The following is a 20,466-nucleotide window of genomic DNA, read 5'->3' as shown; positions in this document are numbered from 1 at the left end:
ATATCAATATTATATATAATAAATATATGTGTGTTGATATATACATGTATGTACATATATACATGCATACACATATGTGTATATGAATATGTAACCTGCATGTAAAATATACACCAACTCAAAAGATATAATCTTGTAATGAGCATTTTTTCCCCTACAACTGTAAGGTTAAAAAAAAACAACATCAAGAAAAGAAAAATTTAACTAAAATCACTGAAAAGCCTATATGGGCCTAAAATATGCTTTGTTGAAAACTTTTGGACTTTATCAAAAATATATACTTTTATTTTTGGTTATGAGGGTAACCCTTTACTGAATAGCAAAAGGAAGATATATTCAGAAATGTAAGTAAGTTAAAAGTAAAAGCTATAAATAAATTTGAAAAAATAACACATAAGGCAGGACACCCACCATTCACTCACAGGTGAATATTCCAGGCCAACTCTCCCCTTTGGCTCCTCCTTTCCCTTGGCTCAGAGAGTGATCAAACTCATTCTATTGCTGTAGATGCTGAAGCCAGGGGCTCACAGAAGAGTGACCCCATTAGCTCCTCACTTTAAGGCACATGACAATTTAAACAGTGTTGGACATAATCAGTTAGAATACAAAACAAGAAGCTTACCTTCCCAAAAGATCTAAGTGTTGGTGAGAAGAGAGAGGATGGGAGAAGGTGGAAGAGAATATGAAGAGATGGAAAATTTGCACACCATAAATTCCTGTATTTCAACTGAGACTTGTTCTGCAAGGAATAATGAGAAAAACAAAGCAGTCCTACTTCTCAGTTCTTTTCCTTGCCTTCTCTTCTTCAGTGCAAATATGATTTAGGAAATCACAGCTTGACAAAAGAACACAAGATGTAAACTTTGACAAAACAAATACAGTCCACAGTGTCCATTCTTCTCCATTTATCTTTGGAGTGAAAATAATTTAAATGGTAGCATTTATTTAGTGCCTTCTTTGCACAGAGAACTGTGCTATCTGTTATTGGAGAATACAGAAAAAAAGTTAGCTAGGAAAAAGAGTTCCCGTCCCCCAAGGAGGTCACAGTCTAGTTAGGGAGTCAAGACCAAAGTGTATGAAAAGGCAAATGACAATTCAAGGCAATGTGTGATAAGGAGCCAATGAGGGATAGAAACAGCAGATACTGTAAGATCAGAGGAAGAGATCAAGACCAGCTGGGGGTAGTCCAGGGGAGGCTTCACAGAGGAAACACTAAGCTAATATGCTAGTTTATTCCTCATAGGATTGATTTTAAACCCTTTTCTCCACCTTGGTATCCCTTCACTAACAAAGCTTCATACGATCAGTGTACTTTTTAAACCAAAACCTGATACAATATTTATAATAAGGCAGCACAGTGTGGTAAGGAAAGATCTAGAGAAAGTCAGGAAGACCTAGTTTTAGATCTTACCTCTCATACCTAATTAGCTGTGTGACCGTGGGAAGGTCATTTTATCTCTGTACCTCAGTTTTCTCATCTGTAAAACAGAGATAATACCTGTACTATCTACCTCACAAGGTTGCTTTGAGATTCAAGTAAAATAATGTATTAAAGGGATGCTACATAAATGTCAGTTATTATCATCAGAACTACAGATCATTCGGTGAACAGTTAAATGCTCCAGCTAGCCTATCATGGTGCAGTTAGATGGCACAGTGGATAGACTGCCGGCCCCGGAGTCAGGAAGATTCCTCTTTCTCAGTCCAAATCCAGTCTCAGACATTTATCAGCTGCATGAACCTGAGCAAGTCACTTCACTCTGTTTGCCTCAGTTTCCTCATCTGTAAAATGAGGAAGAAGGAAATAGCAAACCACAACAATATGTTTGCCAAGAAAACCCCCAAAAAGGTCATGAAGAGTCTGACAGGACTGAAAAAAATGACTAAATAATAACCGTGTAATGGTTTCAAATGTAAATTTCATGTTTGTTTTAAATTTATAATATTACTTGTTTTACAAAACAACTGTTTAAATCTTTGTTTCTTCATATAGGCTTGTTCATTGAATGCCCATTCATGTGTACAAGGAACTGTATAATAAACCTGGAAGTGAGGAGGGCCAGAGTGGCCAAAACCTGCCTTCATGTCCATGGGCCCCAGATTTAAGGCTTGGGAGTCCGATGACCTGGGTTTTGTAACAGTTCCACAATTACTGGCTGAGTAATCCTGAGTCAGTCACCCCATCTTTCTAAGCCTTAGGATTCTTATCTGTAAAATGACAAGGTTGGCCTAGTTAACCTCTAAAGTGCCTTCAATCTCTGCCATACTCCAATTCCATAATTCTCAGTTGCAATGTCTAACCAAAGGTTAGCATTGTGAGTACTACTCAGGATACATTGCTTGTGTTTATTTTGTCCATATCTGGATGGGGCCATTTGTGTTCTCCCAATCCAACATGAATTCTCTTTTCCATAATGGCCCTTAAGTCAGTCATAGGAAGTTAGAAAGTGGTCAGATCTAGCCTTGGAGGTCCTAGATAACTGGTTTATCCTCAACACAGGAAGAGAAGTCCATATGCCAAACCCCAGCCCTTCTCTCTTTAATAGAGATACCCTTCCTCTTCTCCTAGATTGTTATCAATACCTTCTCCTTTTAGGGATGTGGGTTTCTGTCCAGGAAAGTCTACATTACTTCCCAGGATTAGCAAGAAAAAGATTTATCTATCAGGGGCAGGGGTGTTTTGAGGAGATTTGAAAGTTCCTCCTCCATCTACCACAGAGATCCCTGAAAAGTATTATTTTGGGTTAAGCATTCCCTCTTCAAGCTCTTTTTAAAATTTCCCTTTTGTGACTTAGCTGTACTAGATCTCAAACTATATTACAAAGTGGTAATCATCAACACAATCTGGTACTGGCTAAAAAATAGAGTAGTGAATCAGTGGAATAGATTAGGTACACAATATATAGGTATTTACTAATGTCCATAGTAACCTATTGTTCGATAAACCCAAAGATCCAAGCTTTGGGAACAAGAACTCTATTATGTCACTATTTGACATAAATTTCTGGGAAAACTGGAAAATAGTTTGTCAGGAACTAAGTAAAGACCAACATCTCACACTATATATCAAGATAAGATCAAAATGGGTACATGATTTAGACATAAAGGGTTATGGCATAAGCAAATTAGGAAAGTATGGAATAGTTTACCTGTCATAACTATGTATAAGGGGAGAATTTATGACCAAATGAGAAAGAGAGCATTACGAGATGTAAAATGGATAATTTCAATTACATTAAATTAAAAAGGTCCTGCACAAACAAAATCAATGCAGCCAAGATTAGAAGGAAAGCAGAAAATTGAGGGGGAGGGTTACAGCAAGTTTCTCTTGATGTAAGTATAAAGGCCTCATTTCTCAAATATAGACAACTGAGTCAAATTTCTAGGAATACAAGTTATTCTCCAATTCATAAATGAATAGGATATGAATAGGCAGTTTTCAAATGAAATAATCAAAGCTATCTATCGTCATACAAAAAGATGTTCTAAATCACTACTGATTAGAGAAATGCAAATTAAAACAACTCTAAGGTACTTCCCCATACCTATCCAGAAAAGGAAAATGACAAATACTGGAGAAGATGTGAGAAAATTGAGAAACTAATGCACTGTTGGTAGGATTGTAAACTGATCCAACTATTCTGAAGGGCAACTGGGAATTATGGCCAAGGGGCAATCAAACTGTGCATACCCTTTGATGTAGCAATACCACTACTGGGTCTGTATTTGAAAGAGATAAAAAATAAAAATAAAAAGAAAGGAAAGGACCTATATGGACAAAAATATTTATAGCAACTCTTTTTGTGGTGGCAAAGCATTGGAGATGGAGGGGCTGTCCATCGATTGGGGACCGGCTAAACAAGTTGTGTTATATGATTGTAATGGATGCTAAGTGAAGTGAGAACATTATACATCATAACAGCAATATTGTAAGATGATTAATTGTAAGATGACTCAACTGTTCTCAATAATACAATTATTGAAGACAATTCTGAAAGACTCATGATAAAAATACTATCTACCTCCAGAGAAAGAACTGATAGAATCTGAATTCATACTTTTTTAAAAGCATACTTTTTTAAACTTTATTTTTCTTGTGAGTTTTTTTTGGGTCTGTGTTTTCTTTTACAATATGACTAATATGGAAATATGTTTTGCATGACTGCATATATATTACTATATGAAAATGTTTGCCTTAATGAGGGGGAGAGAAAAGAGGGAGAGAATTTAAAACTCAAAATTGAAAAAATGAAGGTTAAAAATGTTTTTATAGGTAACTGGAAAAAAAATAAAATATTTTAAAGGAAAAAAAAATCTGTTTGAGGGAGAAACACATCTAGCTCCTAGAACCTAAGGGTGAATTAGTTAGTTTGTCAGGTTTCTTCCTAACAGAGGCAATAAAGACAATTGAAAAGCATACTCATTTTTTTACTAAGGGATCCACACTGTGAAAAGGGAACATTCCACGGGATGGTGGTACATCTGGAAGTATATGTGGTGACAGGCAAGAGAGGCAGGGTGGAACCCTCACAACCATCCCCTTAAAGGTCGAAGTACATAGCTATCTTCTTTTGCTTTCAATATGTTTTCACCTCTTCAGCTCATTACCTGGAATGGGCAAAAAGCTGACAAAAGCATCAGAATCCATAAGTTAATTATCTTCTAAATGTCTTTCAGTCCAAGGGGCAGCAACTGTCTCTCCTCACCTCCTGCCATGCTCTCTACAGAGCTCTCCCCAATGAGAAAGACAACAGTGTGAGAACTGTCACACCAGAAAGCAGAGTGGGCCACTGTTCAGTCCTCAGCTACCCCTTCCTCAATCCACTTTAAATAAAGAGGGTTTCCTTGGTCGATGGGTAGACTGAAGAGCTCAGGAATTTCAAAAGGATGAATTGAGCTAAAGAAAGAAAAAAGAGCTAAGTAAGTATGGTTGGAGATATCTCTTGAGAAAGAAGCCTTGAGATCCTCATAGATGTATGCATTTCATCTAATATCCTTTAGCCAACAGCTGTTTAGTAGTGGGTCTTGTTATGTTTAACCAATGACCTCTGTCCTCATTAAAGGTCCTGACACACAGTCAGGGAATCTTTTGCTCTCTAATATTTAAAGGATCTGTGGCTTCATCACTGGAGTATCAGAGCAGATCACAGCCCATCTTTGACTTAATAAACTAGTCTCAGAGAGTGGCTAGGGCTCAGAAGGATGAGGTGACACTCCCACAGCTACTTAATATCATAGGAAGAGTTTGAAGCTGGGTCTTACTGACTCCAAGTCCAACTTTCTACTCAATCTACCATGCTCCTTCTCTTTGTTGTATGTGTGTGTGTCTGTGTGCGTGTGTGTGTCTCTCTCTCACGTGCGCGCGCGCACACACACACACACACACACCACTAAGTAGAATGTTTGTTGTTAGTGTTAGCTTACTTGGGGGAATACCACGGCTTCAGATATCTCACTTGCATAAGTACATAAATAACCACACGGAGAATTCCCCCAAAACTATTTAACACCATAGATCCTCTCCAGCCAGCCCCCTCCCCACCCAGCTATTCCCCATCCTTATTGAATCTCCATAAGGGGTATATCTGTCACCATGCACAGGCTCAGTTAAGCATCCTGCCTTCAACTGTATCTGGGACATTCATCAGATTCAGCTCCTTGACCAAACAGCTGAAGGAAAGGGATTAGAGATAAGCTGATGGAAAGGGAGAAGTCTCACCTGATGTAGTTAGAGAGTTCCTGTATTTTTGAAGTCTTCGTTTTCACTAACTGTTCAAGAAAAACATCAGTATTTCAGAAATTCATTTCTAGATCATGTAATATCACTCTTGTCTCTGATAAACCAAAGTTTTTCCCCCTGACTCTGAAACTATAGATTTCCACTGAGGTTCTCAGAAATGACTCAAGGGCTTGTATACAAAACTTAGCAGAGATGGAACTATACCCCATCCTCATCTATAAAATAAAAGGGGTCACACTAAGTGATTTCTAAGGCCCTTTCTTGCTTGAATATTTTATGATGTCAGTTCTGACATTCTATATTTTCTATATTCTAAGGTCTCTTTCAGGCCTAACATTTTATGGCTTTATGAGACTTGTTTTAAAAACTGAAAATGATAAAAAACAAAAAGGGGTAGGGTGAGTTTCTCTTCATTACTCACTCTACCTTGCCCCAGACCCTTTAGATCTGGACTGGTACTCACACTTACCAAAAGGATTTCTGTGGTTTCTTCAATCTCTCCCTTCCAGAAGTACCTAGAAGAGGTAACAAAATTATAAAAAAAAAAATATTATTCTGCTTTAAGTTTAGGCAGAGCTCTCCTAAAATGCCATCCCCCTAACCTTATACCACCAGCTCATTTCCTGCTAGTTAAAAATGACTAAGATGGGGGCAGCTAGGTGGTTCAGTGGATAGAGTACCAGCCCTGGAGTGAGGAGGACATGAGTTCAAATGTGACCTCAGACACTTGACCGTTACGATCTTTGTGACCCTGGACAAGTCACTTAACCCCAACTGCCTTGAAAAACAGAAAGGAATAAGAGGATAAGGAGACCTGGGGGGGGGGGGGGAGGGAGGATAAGGGAGAATATGGAGGATAGGAAATAGGATAAAGGGGGCGCAGAATGGTGTGTAGATTAATGGAAATGGGATAAAGAGGGAACAACATATATTTAGAAGGGCATAAAAATCTTCCAAATTCAGAAAGAAATAAGAGGCTAAGGGGGGGGATAGGGTGGAAGGAGAGGATAAGGGATTCTTGAACCACCTGGTAGGTTAAGGAATAGGAAGGCAAAGCAGTAGGTAGAAGTAAATAGAAGAGTGAGGAGGGATAGGAATAGGCTGAGAAGGATAGTAAGAAAAATAGGAAGGAGGAAAATGTGCAATATGTAATTAAAGTTTAGCATGTGAATAGGATGAATTTACCTACAAAATGAAAACTGATAACAGATTAAAAATTGGAATTTAACAATATGTGACTTTGAGGAAACACTATAAAAACAAGAGCTGCACACAAACATAAAATAAAGGTTAGTAGTAGAATTTATTACATAAAAAAGCAAGGATAGTAATCATGATCTCAGACAAAGTTAAAACTAAAATCAAATTTAATAAAAAGAGAAAAATAGGGACACTATACTATGTGTCAGTCACATTCATTGTTTTAGACTATAGAAAATAACTACACATATAAAAAATGAGAGCATGCTTGTCAAAACAGACACAGGAACTATACCAATATAAACACAAAACACCTTTTATACAAAGTTAGATCTCAATAATTGAAGTAATATTGATTGTGAATGGGTAGGTAAAGCTAATATAATAAAAAATCACAATTTTACCTAATGTATTTATGTAATGTCATCTCAACTAAATTACTAAAAAGTTATCTTATTGAGTCAGAAAACCAGTAACAGGGTTCACTGGGAAGCGAAGAGGGTCAGGAACTTTAAGGAAACCAGGAAAAAAAAGATGTGAAGGAACTGGATTCAGTAGTATAAGACCTTACACCATCTCATAAGGTGAGAGCAGTGTTGAAATATAAAATGCATAATTCTGATTATTTTAAATTAAAAATTTCCCATATAAATAAAACCTATACTGCCAAGAATAGAGAGAATGTGGAAAACTGATTTAAAAAAAAAACTCTTGAAGACTTTCTGCCATATAGAATGTGATTGGATTGGAATATTATAGTGGTATAGGAAATGAGGAGCTGATAGATTTAGAAAAATATGAAAAAACTTGGACTTATGAGGGAAGATGCTATCCATCTTCAGAGAAACAGATGACCAATGGAAATAGACATAATACAATCATATGTATGTGCACTTGAGTGTTTATGGATATATACATATATAAGAATATCTATATATGTATATGTATGTATATATGCTTAATTGTAGCCTTCTGGGGGGGAGAGGGAAAAATAAAGTAAAAAGTGCACAGCAGGGGACAAAAAGGAACATACAAGGAAGCCAAGATGAACAGCTTTGAAAATAATGTGTAGTATTCATTATAATGTTTTTTTTGACATGGAAATGTATTCCTTTATACAGAATCCTCTCTTCTCTTCTGCTGTGTACACAACAATTTTTTTTCTTTTTGTATTTTATATTTAAGTTTAAAATAAATTTAAAAACTTTTTTTAAATGACTAAGATGAGAAGGAAATTTTAAAACACCCCTGCCCCCTTTAATAAGGATTTCTAACCATAGAGAGATAGAACATAAAATTCTAGGATCTTGGGGCCAAAAGGGAGGGAAGAGACTAGTCTCAACTTTATTCTTTATTTGGGAACTCCTATATAGAATCTGTGACAAGGGCTCATCCAGTCTGATTGGATATTTCCTGTTATATTTTAGGACAGCTCTAATTGTTAGTAAGTTCTGTCTTTAAAGGACCAAAATCTGCCTTTCTGTGACTTTCTCCTATTACCCCTAGTTCCATAGAAAATAAGGAAGCTTACTCCATGCACTGGACAGTACCTTTATATATCTGAAAGCAAGTCATTCTATCCTTCTTTTTCTCCCTGTTTCCTCCTTCTTCGGGCTACATATTCTACTTTTCTATGTGGCTCCTCATATAACGTAGTTTCCTAGTTCCCTCTCCACATTACTGCTCACCCACACTCCAGTTCATGGTGTCCTTCTTAAACTGTGCCACTAAGAAGTAGACAAAAATGGTATGTTGTCAGAGCAGCAAATTAGGAAGATTATTAAGGTTAGATTGGATAGGAAACAGGGTAAAGGCAGATCACCACAAAAGGCCCTGTGGTGGAGTAGAAAGAGAAGAATTGGCTTTAGAATCAGCAAACCTGGGTTCAGATACTGGCTCAGCTACTTACCTATGTAACCTTAGGCAAGTCAACTAACCTCTCTGGGTTTTAATTTTCTTATCTTAAAGAAAGCGAGAGGAGTGGACTAGGTGATCTCTAAAGTCCCTTCTGGTGCCAGATCCTATGACAAGTAATATATGTCTCTTAAGACATTCAGCACAATGGGAGTATAGGCATACCCTTTGTAAGGCATTGGTAGAGTAAGAAGCGAGTAAAGATAAAATGTTATAAAAGAATAGGAGCCTTACAGGAAAAAGCAACATTAGAATTGTGTGCCTCAGCAAATGACCTAATAGCAAGACTTAATTATAACCAAATAAGTGCCGGAGCCAGCTCAAACTGGCCTCACTGGAGCAAACTGTTAAATTTCCAGTGGGAGAATTTATGCCTCAGAAATTGGTAAATGCTAAAAGTCATGGCTTAGATTCTGTTGTGGTGGCTGATTATCTACATTTAAGAACATGGCAGAGTAAATATTAATAATGCAGGTTAAACTTAAAAGTGTATTCTAATGCCTTTTTTTCCTCTGGAGAGCTGGTTGTTAAACATTTACCAATATACCCTTGGTTATACCATATTAATAACTTTCCAGTGAAATGATGTCGGTTGGGACAATGATACACAGGAAGTGCCTGATTATGATTAATGTTGAAATGTGTGACTCAGGCAGAAAAAGTGATGAGTTCTAAGGCAGAGGAAAACACTGAAAACTGCAGTGGAAAGGGAAAGCTATGTAAAAAAAAAAAAAAGGATCTGAACTGTGCCATGCAGAATACAGAGAGAGTAAAGAGGGTATCACAGCACGCATTCCAGTATTAGCCATGTGGTATGTGTGGGAGGACAATGAAGAAAAGCCAGTTTAGATGGATCAGAGGTTTCACATAGAAACTTAGTAGGAAATACATTTGGCCAGGTTATGGAGGTCCTTAAATGCCAGGGGGAGGAAATGACCATTGTGTGTGGGACCCAATTCCCCAATAGTGTACAAGAATCATAATATGTTGTAATTCACAGATTATTAAAGCTTGAAGGGACTTTAGGAATCATCTAGTACGACACTCATATTTTTTTGAATGTTTATTAATTCTTTTATATTATCATTTTTACATTATTTTTTATTTCTAAACATATCCCTTCTTTTTCCCCTCCCCAGGGAGCTATCCTTTGTCACAATTTTTTTTTTTAAAAAGGCAAAGAAGTTTAGCAAAACTAGCCAACACATTAACTGAGTCTGTATACCCATTTCTCCAAAGCCATAGGGTCCTGCTTCTGGAAAGAGGAAAAGAAGCAGGAAAAGAGAGATGAAGAAAGGGGAGAAGGAGGAGAAGAAGAAAAAAGAGGAGGAACAAGAGGAAAGCTTCATTTTCTCCTCTCTTCTTTAAGGACATTGTTGATGATTAGAATTACACAGCATTAAGTTTCCGTCCCTCCCCACCCTCAACACTCTTTTTTGGGTGCTCAAAAGTTAAGTGATTTGTCCAGGGACAACCAGTTAGTAACAGGCCTGAGATGTGAAGACTTCTAGGTCAATGCTCTATTTGGTAATGGGCCATCCATTCCTCAAATTTTCCAAGAGATTATATTGACTTTAATTTCTATATATTCTGTTTCTTGGTTCAAATACCCAGCCAAACATCAAATGGCTACCACGGTCCAAGCAATGGAGCATTTTCAAGATCAGCAGAGTTATAGAAATGATTTTGTGGTGCAGACTGCAGGGGATCTGTTACCTGGTTAGGACACAGTGTAAGGTACTGGACCTGGAGTCAGAGGATCTGGGTCTGAATCCAGAATTCCCAACTTACTGCCTGTGAGCACTAAGGCTGTAGACTTCATCTCTTTTGAACTCAGATTTTATTTAGATTAGATTAAATTTGGGCCCATTACCTTGTTTAAAATAAAATTTTTTTATAACTATTACCATATGGTTGGTTTCCTTTCTAACCTAATGCATTTAAAGCTGCATTATTGTTTTATAGATTAAAAGGGGTCCATAGGCTTTACCAGACTGCCAAAGAGATTCCAAACGGTTAAGACCGCTCTCTGACCTCAAAGATCTCTTCATCTAGGACCCTTCTGGCTCCCAATCCTGTCTTTATCTTGTGAGTGATAAGGAGTTTTGGAAGGGTTTGGAGCAAACGAATAATAGCACTTGTAAAGAATTAGTTCCTAGCACTGGTGTTGCTCTGGGGCCTCAGACAGGATTCTCTTAGGAATCCTGGGGTGAAAAATGAGGCGACTATACTGCTAACCTGCAGCCCAGCCCTGCCCATAGCCCTTTCGCAGCACCAAAGGTGGAAACCTGAAGGGACAGCAGGCCCTACTCACAGAGAGGAAGCCCTTGGCAGGATATTCACACAGGCAGCCAGCTTCTTATCTAGGATGGTCCTGAGGCAGAGAGAGAAAGGGAGGAAAGTGAGTGATTCAGGAAATAATTCTTTGCCATAATCCAGTATCTTTGACTTGTGAACTGGCCTCGTGGGGATAGACTTAGTCAGCTGCAGGCAGGCACGTGCTGTTTAATAATCAACTCTCTAAAGGAAGAAACAATTTTAAACAAGACATACTTTTAAGTTTAAGCTACATTATTATAATTTCCTCCATCACTTTCTTAAATCTAGACAGTCAGTCAAGCCTTGATTTATAGCATTTGCCCATTTATGAAGGGTAATTACTCCCAAGGAAAATTTAGCAGTCAGCAGCCTGGTTGGAAGTGACCCCAGCATACTTTTAGCTCTAAGGAAGACACTTAGGGAAAACAACCTCTTCCTCTCCTGAGGCCTAGTGATAAAGGTTAAGTCACTCAGAAAAGGTTTGCTTATTGGAAGAACAGGTTGTTAACGACTTTAAGGAGTGTCCTGGGATAGAAAAACCTATAGCCCAGGAATTATAACTCATTTGATAAGGCTTCAAGCCTTATAGAGTGTTTCCACGTTGTTTTGGGATAGAAAATACAAATGACACTAGCCCCATTTTAAAGATGAGGATACTGAGACTCTGAAAGGCATGATGATTAACTCAAGATCCCCCAACTGGATGGTGACAGAACCAGGACTCTAACCAAGGTTTTCAGGCCTACAAGCTCCAAGTCCAATGCTCTTTCCATCATACTCCACTGCTGGCCTATTTCAAAGCCTGGGGAGCCTTAGCTCAAGGTCTTCCTCAACCTTAAGATGTGCACCCAACAGAACGAACTTTCTCAGATACATTCACCCAGTCACTTTGTCCTATACAACCGACCTATTTTCTCCTCCCTCAAATACCGGTCTGAGCAGCATTCTAGTTCACCTTCCCCATTAGCGTAGTACCCACAGAATGACTCTCACTTTCTGTCACTCCTCCAGGTGACAGTAAAATTCCAGTGTCTAAATAAACCTTTTAATTGTATTAAGGAGGGTTAGGAGGCAGCCTTGTTTCTACAGCAACTGCTGGGCAGTTTACTCACTCTAGACAGCCAAGTTCTAGGATTAATCTCAATTTGCTTAATTAGAGATGGGTGGCAATCCAGGAGTCAGGACTAAGTGGCAAGGGGAAAAAAAATGTAACTCACTATGTGGCAGAGAGGCCAAAGTAGCATAACTCAGTATGGGTGTATGGGTGTGTGGGTGTGAGTGGGGGGAAAGGAGGATGTTGAATTTGGTTTCAGAGAATCTGACCTCATCTCTACTTGTTATTTACCTGTGTGACTTCAGGCCAGTCACTCCCCCCTGGGCCTCACTTTCCTCATCTGTAAAATAAGGGAGTTGGACCAAATGGGTGATCTCTAAGGTCCCCACCACCTCTAAAATCCTCTTTTTCTAACAGCTCGTGATTCTGCCAAAGGGGAAAGGGCTCAGCTCAGTAACTGTCAGGGGAAAGTTGAATGACTAAGCTCTCTTGCCAGGTTGGATCTCACAACAACGGCCCATCCCCCAACTCCCTCACCCTGCCAGCCACTTGAGGGAAATGTCTAATGTTATTGTACTTAAATTCAAAACACACACACCACATCAATAAGTCATGTAAGAATTACGCAGGCCCTCCTTCTGTAGTCAGGAAACAAAGGACTAAACAAAAGCTCTTCCAGCCAAGGGAGCAGGTTTGCTGACCATACACTGTAACTAGAGCCTGTCTAGGTCAGTAGCCCTATCGAAGAAGAGATCAGCTCCCTTTCCCAGGAACTTTGACGACTTCTGTTCTGAAACTGCTGACCTTGGAAGATAAGTTAAGGCTTTGGGGCAACAGAAAGGAACGGAGAGGGAGAAGACAGAAGGCTATAACTTGGCACCAAGTTTGTAGTGCTTTTGATAGATGCAAACTAGGACAGTGCCCTGAATAAGAGACAAGTTAGTTACTGAAGTTTAGGAAAAATGTCTCAGAAACCTAGACAAGATGGACAGGGGCCTCCCCAATGGAGGAAATAAGACTTGTGTCTGTGGGGGAAAAAGTGTATGCTCTGTTGGCTCTCTCCCAGGGAAGAAGGGTATAGTAAGGGACTAAGCATAGTCTCCATAGCCTGACCTCATAAGGAAGGGCACTCCAGAAACCAGAGGAACAAGTGTCCAGCCATGACCAGTTTCATCTCAATTACCAGAAAAAGTTAATTACCTGAATGACCTTGGGCAAGTCACTCTACCTCCATGGACCTCAGTTTCCCCACTTGTAAAGTAAGTGGGTTGGACTTAATGGACTTTAAGGTCTTTTGTAGCTCCAAAGCTCTGATCCTATAAATGTCTCCTAACTAGTCTCTCTTGCATGCCAATTGGGCCGCTCAGATGCTTTCTTTGAAAGGCTGTGGCTTCAGATCTATGGAAAGGTAGAAGGAAATTTAAGAGATCATTTAGCTTCTATGACCCTCATAATCTCCTAATCTGTAAAAAGGGGGAAATAAAATTTTCACTTACCACTTCAGAGTTGCTGCTTAAAACACAATAAAAATTTGAGATATTGTCCTCATGGGATAAGAAGATTCAAAGCTGGAAGGAACCCTACAAGTCATCTAGTTCAAACACTTTCATTTTATACATGAAGAAACTAAGGTCTAGGGAAAAGAAATGACTTACCCACAGTCATACAAAGAGGTAATGTCAGAAGTGTTACTAGAACCTAGGTCCCCTTATTGACACACCCAATGCAACCCCAGAGGAATAACTATATGGGCTACCCTAACCTTGCCTCCCAGAACAGCCTGTGTATCCAGAAAGTTTCTGGGACTAGTTTCTGTACTATATGCTTCTGGGCTTAGAGAATACAGGCCCCCATAAGGAACAGTGGGAAAGTCACATATAACAGGGCTGGGTTGAAGTGGGCACTGAATAATTCATGTGCTGCCACAGAGAAGGGCATGAATAGTGTCCCTGTGTACTACAGGCCAACAGTGCCACTGGTCCTATGTTTCCTCCAGATTAAATATTAATATGAAGAAAATGAAAGGAAAAGCCTCAGTAGAGGAGAAATGAAGCCAAGACCAGAGCTGATCTGCTCTCAGCCATTGTCATCAATGTTCCACAAAAGGTCATTTAGCTCTTGAAGGTTCAGGTGTATTTTTATTTTCTTTTTTTGAGCACTGTAAAAAAAAAAAAAAGCTAGACTGTGAATTAGGAAGGAAAGGGCTCAAGAAGGCCTGGTCAGGCCATTCTCCAGCTCTCTTTCTAGCTGCTTTCTTTATTCCTGTCTTTCAACATGTGCAAGGTTATCTTGGGCTATCAGAAAAGGAAACGAGCTTGTTCTACTTGGCCCCAGAGGACAAAACTCAAAGCAACAGGAAGTTATGGGGATGCAGATTTTGGTTTGGTATAAGAAATAATTTCCCAGAAATGGTCCCCATCTCCAGTGGAATGGCGTACCTCAGAACTTAGGGGGTCACCCCATCAAACTAGCTGGTCACTTGATGGGAATTCTGTAAAGAGGATTCATGCTTCAGACTGGGGTTGGATGGGATGACCTCAAAGATCACTTCCCACTTTAACATGCTGTGATTCCCACCTCTAACATTTTGGTTCAATTAGCCCTGAGCTAATTGAGAAGATTGGGACACCAAGTGGTTAATTGTGGGAATTGAGCGAACCACACTGATTCCATCTTCTGGCTCAGTTCTGGAGCTAAGTTTCTATTCAGTTATGGGTCTAGTCCAACTTCTGTATTGTGAGAAAACTTTATTCAATTATGGGAAGTGGGAGAAAACTTTATTACATTGTTTGAACTCACCTGGGAAACCCACCTCTACCTGCTATTTAAAGACCCTTAACCAAGGCCCTAGGTTATGTTGACCAGGAACTCAGTCAGACCCAAAGTTTGATGCAAGTTTTCTCACAATTGTACATCTCAAGCAACTCATATTTCTTATCTGAAAACTGGCCCCCTACTGATTGATCAATTACTGTTTACACTTAGAGGGAGTGGGATACCGTTTTTTTTAGCTGTTCACTCTTTCCCTCCCAATTTGGAAAATTCCTAATCTTCCATACAATTAGAAATCAGATTACCTAATGTTGTATTGTTTCCTTTTAATTAATTGGTCCTATTTGCTTAATTGTTTTTAATGTATAAACAAGTGTGTCTCCCTCTGTATTCCAGGCCCAGTTCTAAACTGAGGAAGGTCTTGGTCCCAATTTGTGAGGCAATTGACGTGCATTGCCTAATAAATCAGTATGTTCAGAAAGTCGAATCTTTGTTTCCTTCAGTCATTTCCTTTTTCACCTGTCACACCTCTTAAAGGAAAACTGACAGTAGAAAAGTGCTTAAATACTTTTAAGTACTCTTGAAGGAATATGGACCCTAATTCTCAGCCTTCTTTCCATTTGACATGAATTAATTAGCAACTCAGACTGAACGCTGAAAATTTTTAAAAGCCAATTCAAAACATGAACTTCAGGGAGTGTGTGTGAGAGAGAGAGAGAGAGAGAGAGAGAGTGTGTGTGTGTGTGTGTGTGTGTGTGTGTGTCTGTGTATTAGGGGGTCTAATATACCAGTGGAAAGAACAGTGTTATTATAGTCAAATGACCTTTGTTTTTTGGCAATTTGTTTCTTGCCAATGATACTTAATAGCCATGTCCAAAGCAGGTCACTTCGCCCTTCTGAGACCCAATTTCCCCATCTATAAAATGAGTATGGTACTTGTACTCTCGCCATCTAATGTTGAAAATCTTGAAGTACTGTATAAATGGAGTTATTGTCATTTTTATTGTCATAACATTAGTACTTTTGTAGTTAGTAGAAAGAACTTTGGATTAGAGAGTTAGGTAGGCGAACCTAGGTCTTGGTTCAAGATCTTTCAGTTTCATTATCTGTAAAATGGGAATAATAGTCCCCACCCCTGCTTACTTCACGGAGATGTTTTGAGGATAAAGTGGGAAAAAATTATAGAAGTGATTTGAAAATTATAAAATGTAATTATTTGCTATAAGGAATGGCTCTCTGAGATGGGGGAGAGGAAAGATATAGTGTGAAGGGTGGTGAAATTCAGGCTATGTAAAAATAAGAGACATCAATAAATTCTTTTTCAAAAAAGAAAATATAAAGTAGTATTCAAAGACAAGGGATTATGACTATAAATAACATTACTTCACTTGAAGCTTTCAAAGACCATTGCTAACTGATTGCCTAAATAAAAACGGCAATAGACTACATTAGTATAGGGCAAATGAAATAATAAATATGAAGCGCTTTGCAAACCTTATCCAATAATATAAACTTGAGCTATTATTGTTATTTATCTTCTAGGCCATTTCTTTTCACAGAGACCAAAGGGTCCATCAAATCATAGCCCCTTGACTCCTAAATGTACAGGGCTGAGTAGTTTTAGCCTAGAGAGGGAAGAAACAGAGCCCCACTCCTAAGGTAATTTAACAGCTCTGATATCTTCCAGCCCACAAACTGGACCCCTAAGCCCTACATTCCATCACTTTACCTTGCTATATCTTTGGCGATCTGTTCATTGGGGCAGTTGACAAAGGCAACTGAATGAGTCCCCGAGAGGTAGCTGCCAGTAACCGATGAGTGGAGATGGAGGCTGATGGTCTTCAGCATAGGGTATGACAGGAGGAAGGCCATCACCACCTAGAGAAAAGTCAGGAGACATAGGTCAAGACTGCTCAGGTCTATTCAGTCCTTCAAAGAAACAAAACCTCTGTGCAATCACATTCATTCATTCATTCATTCATTCATTGAGGCAGCTGGTGGTACAGTGGATAGAGGGCTGGGCCTGGGTTTAGGAAGACCAGAATTCAAATCTCTGGCCTCAGGCACTTACTAGTTGTGTGACCTCAGGCAAGTCGATTAACTTCTACCTGCCTCAATTTCCTCAACTGTAAAATGGAGATAATAATATCACCTACCTCCTAGGATTATTGTGAGGATCAGATGAGATAATATTTGTAAAAAGTGCCTAACAGTGTCTGGAACATAGCAGGCACATTTCTCTTTGGATCATTTGACAAATACTTATTAAATGTCTCCAGTGTATAAAGCATTGTGCTAGGAACTAGAGAGTTACAAATTTTGGTTAAAATACGGTCCCTGCCTTCAGAGAGTTTATAATCTCATAGATGAATAAACACAAACATACAGTTTTACAGGGTAAATGCACTAAATGGTTGCAAAACAAGTTACTATGTGAAGTCAATACTCACAAAGGAAATTAGAACCCCCTCCTTTTTTTATTTGCTTTTTGCTTTACCCCCTAACCTACTTTAAGATTATGGTACCTGCCTTTAGATTCTCTTGATTTCTTCAGTCACAATCACATATCTGTCTGTCTTACAGGCTCACTTGGTCTTAGAGTTGGCAAGGACTTCAGAGAATAGCTGTCTAGTCCAAACTCTGCCTGAACAAAACACTTTCTAATATATCCTCCCCAGTGTGGCCATTTAGTCTTCATTCAAATATCTCCAGTAATGGGAAACTCACTGCTCTCAGCTACAGCCCACTGTATTCAAGTATAATTGAAATATTAGGAAGTCATTCCTCATATCAAGCTTAAATCTGTCTCTCAGCAACTTCCAGCCACCCACTACTCTTAATTTTGCCCCATGGAAATCAGCGGGAAAGGTCAAATCTTTCTTTCACATGGAAGCTTTTCAAATACTTGAAGATAGTTATCACCCCTAGTTCCTTCAACTCATCTTCACATGACATGCTTTCAAAGTCCTTCAGTATTCTTCGTGCCCTCCTCTAGACTCTCCCCAGCTGATCAGCATCCTTCCTAAAATGTGCCACTTCCAGATGAGCACAGTATTCCAGATATACTACTTTGACTAGGGCAAAAGACACTGGGAACACCACTTCTGTGGTTTTGTGCTCTTTTTGCTTGATGTAGCCTATGGTCTCATTAGCTTTATCCATTAAAACCCCCATCAGACAAACTCCCATCCAACCACATCTCTACTACTGTGGAACTGTGAAGTTCATTTCTTGAAGCCAAGTGTTTAAAACTCCAGTTTCTTCTGACCAGGGAATATGTCTGATTATGTAACTCCTTCCACTCCCAATTCTAAAACATATGCCCTAGAAACATAGTAAGTTCACCAGATGGAGTAGTGACCATGAGTTCTTATTGCTGACTCTTCATCAGAGTACTACTGAATTTGTGTCAGGGTACCTTCATTCACAAGTCCATGTTTTATTGATATGGACAATCCATATGAACTTGGGAAAGTTTAACTTCTTTGGAACTCAGAAAGTAAATCCAAGAGATTGGGTAAGCTCTAAAATCTATTCCAAGTCTAAATCCTATGATACTAAGTGCGTAACCCTGGGCAAATCACTTACCTGCTCTGAGTCTCACTTTCCTCAGTTGTAAAATGTAGATAATACCATCTATCCTACTAAACTCATTTGGCTTTTCTGAGGCTCAAAATAAGCTTTTCTGAGTCTCAGCTTTATCTTTGTAAAATATGGATAATACTATCTGCCCTACGCATCTCATTAGGTTTTTAATGAGACTCAACATAAGAAAATTACTGTTAAAGGACTTTGTAAAGTACTTTTACTTAATTTTTTCAAAGTCCTTTAATATCTATTTCCCCATTACACAAATGACAGATACAATTATTTCAGAAAGAAGTGGTGTTAAGCATCACATACATGAGAGACTTCCCTGCATTTTCTCAGTATGTATCCCTAGAGCTCCCTGGATGGACTCCAGCATTTTGGGCACCTCTAGATCTCCACCCTCTTTCCCTGGCCTTGCTCAAATCCATTTCTGTTCTCCCTCTTTTACTCCCCAGTCTCTCTGCCTTTGGCTGGCTCCTGTCTTCTGGCAGGGCATGACTGCTGTCTTTATTTCTTTACTTTCTGAGTTTGACTAAATGGCAGGCTGGTTTTTTTCTCTGCCATAACCACATCTTTCCTCTCATCTGCCTCTCTGATTTGGCAATCCAGCTGCTCTAAAATAAGACACAACCTCTTGATGAAAAGGGTCCAAACCATGAAATCCAATAGGGTCTTTTAAAAAAAAAAAGATTGTATATGACTACATGATAGACTATCAGAACTGAAAAGGATCTTAGAACATGGAATGATAATGCTGTGTGAAGAGATCTTGGAAATCATCCAGTCCAACCCTCCTTCCAGGTAAGGAAGGACCAGAGAGATAGATGGACATGGAGACAAAAAGGACAAACTGGAGCAGAAGAGCAGAGAGACAGACTCGGAGGAGTTGACATTTGACCACAAGCAGGGCTTTCTCAGGACCCTCAGATGTCAGAGGAGCTTCAAGGTGCTAAAGTCCAAACTGAGATCAGAGTTCTTTGGGGCCCAGGGGTAGATACAACAATTTCCATCAAGAAAGCCCCTGGCTCGGGGGACATGAGAATAACAGGAAAGGGGGCAGTTTTGAAGGGATCAAAAGCTCCAATTTGCATTTTTTTAAAATTCCCTTTAATGGGATAAAATAAAGGCAATTAATTTAAACGTGATTTGGATATAAAAATGTGTAATGTTTTAATCTCCCTCGCTAGCCCCCACCCGTTCGCGCTCCTTTTTCAGTTTTTTCACTTTTTTAGAGTTTCAGCCGGGGTTTCTCAGAAAGGAGAGGAAGAGGACTCAGTAGGTAGGAGGCAGGTGGTCGGTATCGGCGTCACTCCACGGGCAGAGGAGAGGATTCCCACTGTGGACCCACTGCCCCGGGGTACTGGCGGCCACTCCCAGTCTTCACTGGCAGAGGTTGTGTTTTAGAAACAGACAGCATTCGGGGTCAGAAGACCAGGTTTGGAGTGTGCCGTAATGCCACCTGTGTAACCTTGAGCAAGTTTATTGCCCTCTCGGGGTCTCGATTTCCTTATCAGTAAAATGAGTAAGTTGAATTAGATCTCCGTGGTCCGTGGGACTTTGAATCCCAACATCCCTAAAGTCCGAGGGGAACCCTCCCTAGGGCCGGGCACTCACCAGGAGCCAGTGGAGGCAGCCGGGGCGAAGGCAGCTCTGGGTAGCGAGCGGCGGGCAGCGCGGAATCGGCCAGTCCATGGTGCCCTCGGGCGCTAGCGGCGTGCGGACCCCCGGCTCCTGCTCAGCCGCTGCAGCCGCGCTGCCACCCGGGCGCCCTCTGGGACCCCGCTAGGCTGGGCTTGGCAGAGGAGCCGGGGTCCTTGCAGGGCTCTCCAGCCCCTCCCCTCCTCTCCTCTTGTCTTGGCTCCTCCTTCCAAAGGCT

General features: G+C 39.7%; 1 protein-coding gene across 1 annotated transcript; it reads right to left on the bottom strand.

The window, feature by feature from the left end:
* Positions 1 to 4,407: 4,407 nt before the first annotated feature.
* LOC140519082 (protein CutA homolog) lies at positions 4,408 to 20,440 on the bottom strand. Its single transcript, XM_072631780.1, has 6 exons — positions 20,205 to 20,440; positions 16,729 to 16,877; positions 11,169 to 11,228; positions 6,210 to 6,255; positions 5,720 to 5,769; positions 4,408 to 4,897 (listed from the first exon to the last, which is right to left on the bottom strand). The coding sequence occupies exons 1-6, from the start codon at positions 20,280 to 20,282 to the stop codon at positions 4,795 to 4,797; spliced, it is 486 nt and encodes a 161-aa protein (XP_072487881.1). The 5' UTR covers positions 20,283 to 20,440; the 3' UTR covers positions 4,408 to 4,794.
* Positions 20,441 to 20,466: the final 26 nt, after the last annotated feature.

This window comes from Notamacropus eugenii, chromosome 1 (genome assembly GCF_028372415.1).
Source record: "Notamacropus eugenii isolate mMacEug1 chromosome 1, mMacEug1.pri_v2, whole genome shotgun sequence".
In the NCBI taxonomy this organism is placed as follows: domain Eukaryota; kingdom Metazoa; phylum Chordata; class Mammalia; order Diprotodontia; family Macropodidae; genus Notamacropus; species Notamacropus eugenii.
This window is presented reverse-complemented; position numbering and strand designations above follow the sequence as displayed.

Excerpts from the sequence above, each read along its gene's own strand:
- LOC140519082 (XM_072631780.1), bottom strand. The coding sequence starts at position 20,282 with ATGGACTGGCCGATTCCGCGCTGCCCGCCGCTCGCTACCCAGAGCTGC. Across the intron at positions 6,256-11,168 it reads CTGCCAAGGGCTTCCTCTCT|GTACTTCTGGAAGGGAGAGA; the intron begins GTGAGTAGGGCC and ends TACCTCTTCTAG. Across the intron at positions 5,770-6,209 it reads AAACCACAGAAATCCTTTTG|TTAGTGAAAACGAAGACTTC; the intron begins GTAAGTGTGAGT and ends TTTCTTGAACAG.